Below are 10,526 nucleotides of genomic sequence, written 5' to 3' on the forward strand. Positions count from 1 at the left end.
CGTTTATGCCAGAAGAGCAGTACATTTTTAATTGCAATATGCCTGGCAGCAACAGGAATTTCATGACAAGTGTCCGTTTAAATTAAAGGGGCTTCAAACTAGCAATCTAACAATGAATCTAAGCAATGTCATACATGCCTATTTTCAATATCAAAAACCCATATAATAAAATATCAGTTTTCTGTTTAATCACGTGGTTGCAAGCCACTGCAAACAAACCGAAATAGCTCAACCGTGACGATTCAAGCTCTTTTCATAACCGAAATAAAAAACAAGTCTGTTTTGTGATTAAAGGTGTTTAAAGTTTGATTTCATATTACTAAGTGAAACCATGCACGCTAATTAACAACCCTATGTATGTATAGAGCGAACAACAAATGTTAAAGCACATTTGGTTCAAACGTTTTTATACAACGTTTTATTATAGAATAAGTTTTAAAGGAAAAATCAAAACAAATGTTTGTAATTTTTCCACAAATGATCAATCCCGTGATTTCTACATTTTTCATCGATGATTTTTTATTGTTCATCACTCATGTGATTCTTCCAATCTCCTATCACGCCTTTGCGTATCACGGCACATTTTCCATCCACGATGCGAAAAGTCTGTGAAACAAGTTGAGATACTGGAGATATTTCCAAACATAAGCTCTGATAATTTGATCAAGGTTTCAAATTGCGTTGCGGTTAAAGAAAGCATTGAGTTTAAAAGATCAGTTGTTTTGTCCCCACCACAAACTCGATTTACGATTAAGTTTGAACAGAAATCATAATTTCCAAATCTCCAGCTGTCCTAAGGCTGGATTTTATTTCTAGTTTCAGTAAAGCTATGAAATTTATCAGCAAAACGAACAAATTTCTGCATGTTCTTCTCCATATACTTGAAGCTGCATCGTTCCAGAATCTTTTCCATGACATTTGGGTCGGTCACGTGTTGCTCGTAGCCAAGGAAACGTGCGAGTGACGTCACAACTGACTGCGTGTTGGTCTAAAAAGTTAGTCATGAAATATTGTTGAACATTCAGGTTTTGAAAATTTTTCGTCGTTTTCATTGATTCACAATCACTTTTGTAATCACGGACCTTTCATAAAATGATTAAGTCTGAAAAAGTGAAAAAGAAAGATCGGCCAAAGAAATATAATTTGCGAGACAATTTTGTTAGATTGGAAACAAGGTTGGTTTACACGAATATATTACCACCATATCTTCGTAGAGAACGTGAAAACAGTTTGGATTTTCGTAATACGTCATCCAACCTTTCACGTGATCGAAATATTCTCCATACTCATTCCCTCCTCTCATGAAAATATCAAAAAAATCGTCAAAATTTCCATCAAATTTGTAAATGTCTTTCCAAACCACCACGTGGTGAAAATATGAAACACAAACATCCTTTGGGTGGCGCAACACGCACACAACTTTCGCTCCATTTAACTCCGGACAAATGTGCTTCGGCAAATGACTATGATAAAGCCTAGGAGTGACGTCATTAACTCGCTGACGTAGCAAAACGTCACCACCTACCACCTCAGCAAAAGGGACAAAATTATATACCACAATTCCTTCGGGCAGGAGCTCCCCCTTGCGGACGATTAGAGAAAGTATGTTTTTCATCCACGTGGTGCCGCTCTTTGGGAATGTGTTAATAATGACGTCCTCTTTGTCAAACTTGAAGTTGATGACGTCATCAAAGGTTTGTGCCGAGCCCAACCATGGAATACCCAATGTATCATCAGATTTGGTTGTTACTTGAGTTAGAGTTAGTTTTGATTTGTTCATGTTTAAGTTTCAAAACATACAGATAGCTTTAGTGCTGAGAAATAACGCAAAATATATCAACTTAATAATCCCTAGAACGAGGACTTGATTTTTAAAATTATTCAGCTCTTAAGTTTAGTCCACCATTTTTATGTTATGTGATTTATGTTTGAAGAAACAATCGTTTTTCTTCCTGTCCTTTCCTTTACATTGAGAAAGTCACCATTAAGGAATCCCAATTTGCAGTAAAATATTCTACAAACTTATTGTTGAGTTGGAACTGCATCACATACTAACCTTTGGCTAGAATAGACACTAGAGTTTACGTACATTGAAAAATCAATGACTTTTGCAAAGTGTTTGACATTCTACTCTTAATACCCAAGCCTGTAACAGCTACGTATCTATACCTCTGTAAAGAAATGCACCTTCGATGCCGTTCTCTCGAAGTAAGCAGGACATGCAACACATTCCTGTGTCATGTAAGCAGCAAAGATACAAGTGACAACGACTGACACGAAGTTCAATTTGTTTAAACTGTGACGTTCCATTGCTTAGTCACGTGGTTGGAGCCTACAACAAACAAATCGAAACAGCTCAACCGTGACAATTCAAGGCGTGTTCAGAAATGGAATAGAAGTTGTTTATTTGAGTTGTTTGAAACAGATCGTAAAGCTCGGAAATATTTTAATAGAACAAAAAGCCACAATGTTAGTTTAAAAACACTTAAAACAACTTTTTTTAGTCTAAACTTCAGGTGAAATGTCAAAAGAAATGTTTGTAGTTTTTCCACAAATGATCAATCCCGTGATGTCTACATTTTTCATCTATGATTTTTGATTGTTCATCACTCATGTGATTCTTCCAATCTCCTATCACGCCTCTGCGGATCACGGGGCATTTCCCAACCACAACACGAAGAGTCTGCACAAAAACATGAAAGGAAATGTTCACAACCAACAGCAAAATATCACACCTGGTGCATAGGATATTATGGGTTCGTAGCACTACATCATGGTGACTTAAAATGATATAAAAGTCACCACAATTTGTCTGCGTTACCTGTTCAACGAAATATTGGAACCCAAACAGCAAATTCTAAATGAGCTGCAAGCAGTTGTGCGTACTGTTTCGTCGTGTCAGGTCTCAACCATGTAGCTGGTGACTGACGACTTAACGAGCATAACAACGATTATGTCGAATAGTGTGGACAACAGTCTACAGCTCTCTATTCATTAGCGGCTCATAACTCAGTACTTAAAATACAAAAGTGTTTAATTTTATGTTCACAGGATTTCTTTTTTTTTATGTGTGTAAAGAAGGAATAACTTTAATGTCACCGAAATATTTTACAACGTTAAAACTTGATGTTAATGCCAATTTTAATCCAACCACGAAGCTTCTGAGGTTATGGCAATACGTACAAACTTCTGCATGTTGTCTTTCATGTATTTAAAGCTGCATCGTTCCAGAATCTTTTCCATCACGCATGGGTCGGTCACGTGTTTCTCGAAGCCAAGGAAACGTGCGAGTGACGTAATAACCGACTGCGTGTTGGTCTGAGAACGACAGGTTGTTTTTCTTAATAAAACTTTGAGGGATTACACTTGTAAAATTATTGTTCTCAGACAAAAAAAGATTTTGTGCAACTCTTTGTCTTACCACCATGTCTTCGTAAAGAACGTGAAAACAGTTTGGATTTTCATAATACGTCATCCAACCTTTCACGTGATCAAAATAATCCCCATACTCGTTTCCTCCTCTCATGAAAATATCGAAAAAATCGTCGAAATTTCCATCGAATTTATTAAGATCTTTCCAAATCATCACGTGGTGATAAAATGAAACACAGACATCCTTTGGGTGGCGCAACACGCACACAACTTTCGCTCCATTTAACTCTGGAAAAACGTGCTTGGGCAAATGACTTTGATAACACCTTGGTATGACGTCATCCGCTCTCTGACGTTGCAAAACGTCACGTCCAACCATCTCAACAAAAGGAACCACATCATTTATCCCCTTTCCTACGGGAAGTGGCGCCCCCTTTCCGACTATTAACAAAATTATATTTTTCATCCACGTGGTGCCGTTCTTGGGAAATGTAGCAACGATGACGTCGTTTCCATCAAACTTAAAGTTCATTAAGTCATCAAAGCTTTGGGCCGTGCACAGTCCGCCAATATCCAAAGTATCACCGGATTTGGTTGTTACTTGAGTTAGAGTTAGTTTTGATTTGTTCATGTTAAAGTTTCAAAACACACAGAGAGCTATAGGGCACTGAAAGAACGCAAAATATATCAACCTAATGACCCCTGGAACGTGGACTCCATCCATATAAAAGAGTCTGCCCTTAACTTTTTTCCATCATTGTTATGTTATGTGATTAATTTTTGAGAAATAATCGTTTTTTACCTTCCGTTATATTAATTTAAGAAAGTCACCATTAAGGAATCCCAATTTGCAGTCAAAATTTCTACAAACTTATATGTTGAGTTGGAACGGCATCGCATACTAACCTTTGGTTAGAATAGACACTAGAGTTTACGTACATTGAAAAATCAAATGACTGTTACCAAGTGTTTGGCAATCTACTCTCAGTACTCAAGCCTGTAACAGCTACGTATCTATACCTCTGTAAAGAATTGCACCTTCGATGCCGTTCTCTCGAAGTTACATGTAAGCAGCACATGCAACACATTCCTGTGTCATGTAAGCAGAAAGATACAAGTGACAGCGACAGGCACGAAGTTTAATTTGTTTAAGTATTTTAAACTAAGCTTGCTGCTATCTCTTCGACATTTCCGAGTTTTACGATCTGTGTCAAACAACTGAAATAAACAACTTCTATTCCCAGTCAGAACAAGCCTTGAATCGTCACGGTTGATCTGTTTTGATTTGTAAATTTAAGCGTGCAACAATGTGACTAAACAATGGAATGTCAGTTTAAAGCAACCTTTTTCAGTCTACATTTCAAGTTAAAATCAAAACAAATGTTTGTAGTTTTTCCACAAATGATCAATCCCGTGATTTCTACATTTTTCATCGATGATTTTTGATTGTTCATTACTCATGTGATTCTTCCAATCTCCTATCACGCCTTTGCGTATCACGGCACATTTTCCATCCACTATGCGACCAGTCTGTGAAAATTTTCGATTTATTCGCAGGAAGAGTATGGAGTAGACAAATACACCAAACAAAAGATCTAAGAGGCCGAATTACATGGGTTCAGATACCGGAATGACCAAATAAAGTTGTATGGAAAGTAAAACCTTCCTTGTACTAATATATGTTGCGATGCAAAAGCTGGATTTTGTTTTCAATCACAGTTAAATCCTGTAACTATTTGTTATTCAGCCTTCAGGTATACGTACAAATTTCTGCATGTTGCTCCTCATGTATTTAAAGCTGCATCGTTCTAGAATTGTTTCCATGACACTTGGATCGGTCACGTGATGCTCGTAGCCAAGAAAACGTGCGAGTAACGTAATAACTGATTCAATGTTGGTCTGAAAATTATTGAATATTTACTTTGACGTATAAAAGCCTAATGTATAATAATTATGTTTTGGCAGTTAGCATTACAACATAAAATGTTTAAGTGTTTTTTTGAAACTTTGTTCTTGCCACTGTTATGCCTATTTGTTTTCGATAGCACACAAATATCATACCATCATGTCTTCGTAGAGAACGTGAAAACAGTTGGGATTATCGAAATACGTCATCCAACCTTTCACGTGATCAAAGTAATCTCGATTTTCTCCTCCTCCCGTGAAAATGTCGAAAAAATTGTCGAAATTTCCATCAAATTTGTAAAGATCTTTCCAAACCATCACGTGGTGAAAATATGAAACACAAACATCCTTTGGGTGGCGCAACACGCACACAACTTTCGCTCCATTTAATTCTGAGAAAACGTGCCTGGGCAAATGGCTGTGATAACACCTTGGCATGACGTCATCAGTTCGCTGACGTTGCAGAACGTCACGTCCTACCGCCTCAGCAAAGGGAAAAAATTCTTGTATTCTCATTCCTTCGGGAAGGGGCTCCCCCTTGCGGACGATTAGTGAAAGTATGTTGTTCATCCACGTGGTGCCGCTCTTGGGAAATGTAGCAACGATGACGTCGTCTCTATCAAACTTAAAGTTCATGAAGTCATCAAAGCTTTGAGCCGTGCACAGTCGGACGATACCCAAAGTATCGCCGGATTTGGTTGTTACTTGAGTTAGAGCTAGTTTTGATTTGGTCATGTTTGAGTTTAAACAACCTCACTAATAGCTGAAGTGAACAGAAATAATATGGAATATATGTTAAACCACTAAACTCACGACTACCCTAACTTACCTACTTGTTATTGCTGAATACTGCTTTTCTGGCAAATTTTATTGCATTGACGTTTGTCGACGTTTCGGCTATTATGCATCTGTTTTGCAAGTATAGCGTATCTGTGTTATAGAAGTATACTTGTCTTCGTTCAACAGAACCTTTTCTACAAACGCTGCATTCTCTTTTCCATACAAATTGTTATAATACCTTGACAACTTTAAAGTGTGCTTGAAATGCCTTTTTCACTACAGCCGGCCACACATTGTTATGCAACGCCAATTTCAACAAAGAAAAACGCTTTCAATCGTTCTGCGTCGCTGCTTCCAAACCTGCAATGGATTGTCAGCTCAAACAAACATATCGAATATTTGCATAGTAAACCCTCCTGCATTCTAAATCGTTTTGTTGCAACACAACAGTTTCGTATATAAACTTACCCCGGGGCCAAGCTTGTTTGTTTAAAATTTCTCCCTGGCTGGAAACACATCGCAAATTTATTACATTTTACAAATACCTTGTTATCAAATCTGTTCAGAAGAATACATGCTATTATATAACCTAGATGCAGTTTAGGCAAAAATAAAATGAAATCACACTAAAATTAAACAACACATCGTGCAGCAAATCACGCTGTTGAGTAAATGTTAAGTCCATGGATTACTGCACAGCTACCTGTGACCTAATTGCATTTCCAGCATGCACATTTCGATGCGAATTACGCAGCTTGCATGTGGTTAAAACATGATAAGTGGCCATTGGAATTAAATGGGCATCAAACTAGCAATTTAACAATGAATCTAAGCAATGTCATACATGTCTGTTTTCAATATCAAATACCCATAAGATAAAATATCAGTTTTCTGTTTAATCACGTGGTTGCAAGACAAAGTAAACAAACCGAAATAGCTCAACCGTGACGATTCAAGCTCTATTCATAACCGAAATTAAAAAAAACAAGTCTGTTTTGTGATTAAAGGTGTTTAAAGTTTGATTTCATATTACTAAGTTAAAACATGCACGCTAATTAAAAACCCTACATATGTATAGAGCGAATAACAAATGTTAAAGCACATTTGGTTCAAACGTTTTTATACAATGTTTTATTATAGAATAAGTTTTAAAGGAAAAATCAAAACAAATGTTTGTAGTTTTACCACAAATGATCAATCCCGTGATTTCTACATTTTTCATCGATGATTTTTGATTGTTCATCACTCATGTGATTCTTCCAATCTCCTATCACGCCTTTGCGGATCACGGCACATTTTCCATCCACGATACGACCAGTCTGTGAAATTATTCAATTTATACGCAGGAAGAATATAGAGTATTGAAATATACCAAACAAAAGATTTAAAAGGGCCGAATATCATGGGTTCAAATACCAGAATATCCAAATCAGGTATACGTACAAATTTCTGCATGTTGGTCTTCATGTATTTAAAGCTGCATCGTTTCAGAATCTTTTCCTTGACGAATGGGTCGGTCACGTGATCCTCGAAGCCAATAAAACGGGAGAGTGACGTAATAACTGTATCGGTGTTGGTCTAAAAATTATTTGAATATTTGTTTTCGGTATAAATGCACAACGTTATCTACCATATTTTGGCAGTTAGCATTACAACATAAAATGTTTAAGTGTTTTGCTACTGTTATGCTTATTTGTTTTCGAGAGCACACAGATATCTTACCACCATGTCTTCGTAGAGAACGTGAAAACAGTTTGGATTTTCAAAATACGTCATCCAACCTTTAACGTGATCAAAGTAATCTCTATTATCCCCTCCGCTCGTGAAAATATCGAAAAAATCGTCGAAATTTCCATCAAATTTGTAAAGATCTTTCCAAACCATCACGTGGTGAAAATATGAAACACAAACATCCTTTGGGTGGCGCAACACGCACACAACTTTCGCTCCATGTAATCCTGAGAAAACGTGCTTGGGCAAATGGCTGTGATAACACCTTGGCATGACGTCATCAGTTCGCTGACGTTGCAAAACGTCACGTCCTACCGCCTCGGCAAAAGGAGAAAATTCTTGTATTCCAATTCCTTTGGGAAGGGGCTCCCCCTTGCGGACGATTAGTGAAAGCATGTTGTTCATCCACGTGGTGCCGCTCTTTGGAAATGTAACAACAATGACGTCGTTGTTGTCGAAGTTATAGTTGATGACGTCATCAATGGTTTGCTTTGTGCACAGCCTACTAATAACCACCGTATCGCCAGATTTAGTGGTTATGGCAGTAAGATTTAAATTTGATTTGTTCATGCTCGATTTCTAACAAAACAAACAAAGATAAATGTTTAGAGACGTGGTGTTAAACCTGTGGTTCCCAACCCGGGTAACCTACAAGGGTGCCGCGATTTTTGCTTTTCTGCACTCTTGTATTATCTCACGTTACGGTTTGCCGGTAATGCTACAGTTTATCCAGGACACAAACTTTTATTGTGATATTAATCCCCTCCAGAAAGCAGACATAAAGGCTCGTGTCGGTCGCTCATTGATTAGTCGCCATTGGGTGCCGCAATATCGTTGTGAATGTCGCATAATTGACGTAAGTTAGTAAAGGTTGGAAACTATTTGGTCAAATGTACACAAACATGCTACCCCCCACAAGACCACGAGAACGGTTGTTTAGGCCATCGTACAAACAGACAAACACTGCACTGCAGTTAGTTACACTTCGTTCCTTTTAACATTTATCTGCACAAATTTGGTCGATGTCATGCCTGAAACGTAAAATTCAGCAAAACGTATTCATGATTCAGATTACAAGTGAATATAACGAGGCTTCTGGGCGCGCATTCCGCATAAACGTTCGTTTTATTAATATTATGATGCTGTAGCTGCCAGGCAGATTGTATGTCATTGAATAAAAGTTACGTTTAATTATGCTACACAAACAGATTAATTAAAATGTCGTGTTACTGTTTACATACATGCAGTAGAATGCGAGCAGCTGCTGCAACAAAACTCAGTTAGAGCATAGGAAACAATTGTTTGTTACGTATGGCGCGTTCACACAACTTATACCGATTTATTGCGGTAGCGCGGGAATAAAACCCAGTGAGGATTTGAGCCAAACATAACCCGAGAGTGTAAATTGTTAACCTTTGCCACAACCCTACTAAATTCGGAAATACTCCTAAACCTAGCTATAACGGCCAGCCATTAAACCAAATTACCATACATATAATCACCTCTCCAGTACAATCTATCTGCAACACCTAACTACGTCGAAATCAGTTCGCACAGCGCGACAACTTTCAATAGAATGATCGCTTTTTTGTGAATAGTCCAGCATTAATATGCCACAAGCCAATAGACCTATCAGCGCACAGTACGTGGGGACATATAGGCGGCAGAATCATTGAGGCGTTACAGGACGTGGCAAACATAGAAATCCGATGTAACGTTATTCCAATGCAAAGAGAAACTCCATTAAACTTAGATGCGAAATTAGACAAAATGGGAAGGGATATTGCAGTGCGTTGTGCTAACACGTGCATAAAGTCTACAATTAATGAAACAAGTTAAACCAAATCAAGTGTGAAAGTTAAATGTTTTTGACGAACGTTTTTTCGCCTCACAATCAACCATAACTTTAAAGAAAATGAGAAACCAACGATTGGCGCCGTTGGGTGGCTGATTGGAAATGTCGTAACTTAAAACAAATGTTTGATTTCATATTAGCAAGCAAAAACATGTAAGCCAATTTAACAACCCTATATAGAGGGCGAACAACAAATGGTAAAACAATATTTGATTTCAAACGTTCTGAAACAACGTTTCATAGAATACGTTTTAAAAGCAAAATTAAAAAAAATGTTTGTAGTTTTGCAGCGTACGAATTGAGACCGGTCTGCTGCTGTGCTGAAGCTAAGTCTGCGAGCGTGTTCTTGCTGTAGACTACTGAATTTAAAACTCCGTGTGGCAGACTTGTTTATTAATTGAAACACACGTTTGCAATGCCAGGCGGCGTAAAATTCAATTTGTTCCAAGTGCGTTTAACTACAGTTTAACTCGTGACTGAATTACAGCGAATTTAATTATCAAAAATCGTGCGAACGTCACAGCGCGGTGGCAAGAATAAAAGCAGACAGGAGAAGAACAATGACTACGGGGGCGTTTTATAACGAAGTGTCAGGAAAAAAGTGGTTGTCCAGCATGGTGCCAGAAATCTTGTTTGAGCTCTGCCGGAAAGCTTAACTCCGCCTGCAACCTTTCCGTCTGGTGTTACAGCGTTGAGTTTCAGATAACAAGCGTGGTGGTCAGAACTAGGCCAGGGAAACATACGTGTTGCTACAGTTTTTTTCCACAAATGATCAATCCCGTGATTTCTACATTTTTCATCGATGATTTGTGATTGTTCATCACTACTGTGATTCTTTTAATCTCCTATCACGCCTTTGCGGATCACGGGGCATTTTCCATTC

The 10,526-nt window shown here is 37.9% G+C and overlaps 4 protein-coding genes across 5 annotated transcripts; all 4 read right to left on the reverse strand.

Moving 5' to 3' along the window:
• Window positions 1–238: 238 nt before the first annotated feature.
• LOC145907056 (sulfotransferase 2A1-like) lies at window positions 239–1,787 on the reverse strand. Of its 2 annotated transcripts, none has more exons than XM_082994502.1 (3): window positions 1,258–1,787; window positions 882–988; window positions 239–606 (listed from the first exon to the last, which is right to left on the reverse strand). In XM_082994502.1, the coding sequence occupies exons 1-3, from the start codon at window positions 1,778–1,780 to the stop codon at window positions 520–522; spliced, it is 717 nt and encodes a 238-aa protein (XP_082850628.1). In that variant the 5' UTR covers window positions 1,781–1,787; the 3' UTR covers window positions 239–519. The 2 variants fall into 2 exon arrangements, with proteins under 2 accessions (XP_082850628.1, XP_082850621.1); XM_082994495.1 differs by having other exon boundaries at window positions 854–988; window positions 1,199–1,787.
• A 737-nt stretch (window positions 1,788–2,524) lies between these two features.
• On the reverse strand, window positions 2,525–4,003 carry LOC145890580 (3-alpha-hydroxysteroid sulfotransferase-like). The gene is made up of 3 exons (XM_082981697.1): window positions 3,422–4,003; window positions 3,184–3,318; window positions 2,525–2,683 (listed from the first exon to the last, which is right to left on the reverse strand). The coding sequence occupies exons 1-3, from the start codon at window positions 4,001–4,003 to the stop codon at window positions 2,525–2,527; spliced, it is 876 nt and encodes a 291-aa protein (XP_082837823.1).
• Window positions 4,004–4,743: 740 nt separating this feature from the next.
• On the reverse strand, window positions 4,744–6,012 carry LOC145890588 (sulfotransferase ssu-1-like). The gene is made up of 3 exons (XM_082981704.1): window positions 5,434–6,012; window positions 5,137–5,271; window positions 4,744–4,902 (listed from the first exon to the last, which is right to left on the reverse strand). The coding sequence occupies exons 1-3, from the start codon at window positions 6,010–6,012 to the stop codon at window positions 4,744–4,746; spliced, it is 873 nt and encodes a 290-aa protein (XP_082837830.1).
• A 1,226-nt stretch (window positions 6,013–7,238) lies between these two features.
• LOC145890597 (3-alpha-hydroxysteroid sulfotransferase-like) lies at window positions 7,239–8,358 on the reverse strand. Its single transcript, XM_082981716.1, has 3 exons — window positions 7,780–8,358; window positions 7,474–7,635; window positions 7,239–7,376 (listed from the first exon to the last, which is right to left on the reverse strand). The coding sequence occupies exons 1-3, from the start codon at window positions 8,356–8,358 to the stop codon at window positions 7,239–7,241; spliced, it is 879 nt and encodes a 292-aa protein (XP_082837842.1).
• Window positions 8,359–10,526: the final 2,168 nt, after the last annotated feature.

This window comes from Ascidia mentula, chromosome 1 (assembly GCF_947561715.1).
Source record: "Ascidia mentula chromosome 1, kaAscMent1.1, whole genome shotgun sequence".
Classification (NCBI taxonomy): Eukaryota; Metazoa; Chordata; class Ascidiacea; order Phlebobranchia; family Ascidiidae; genus Ascidia; species Ascidia mentula.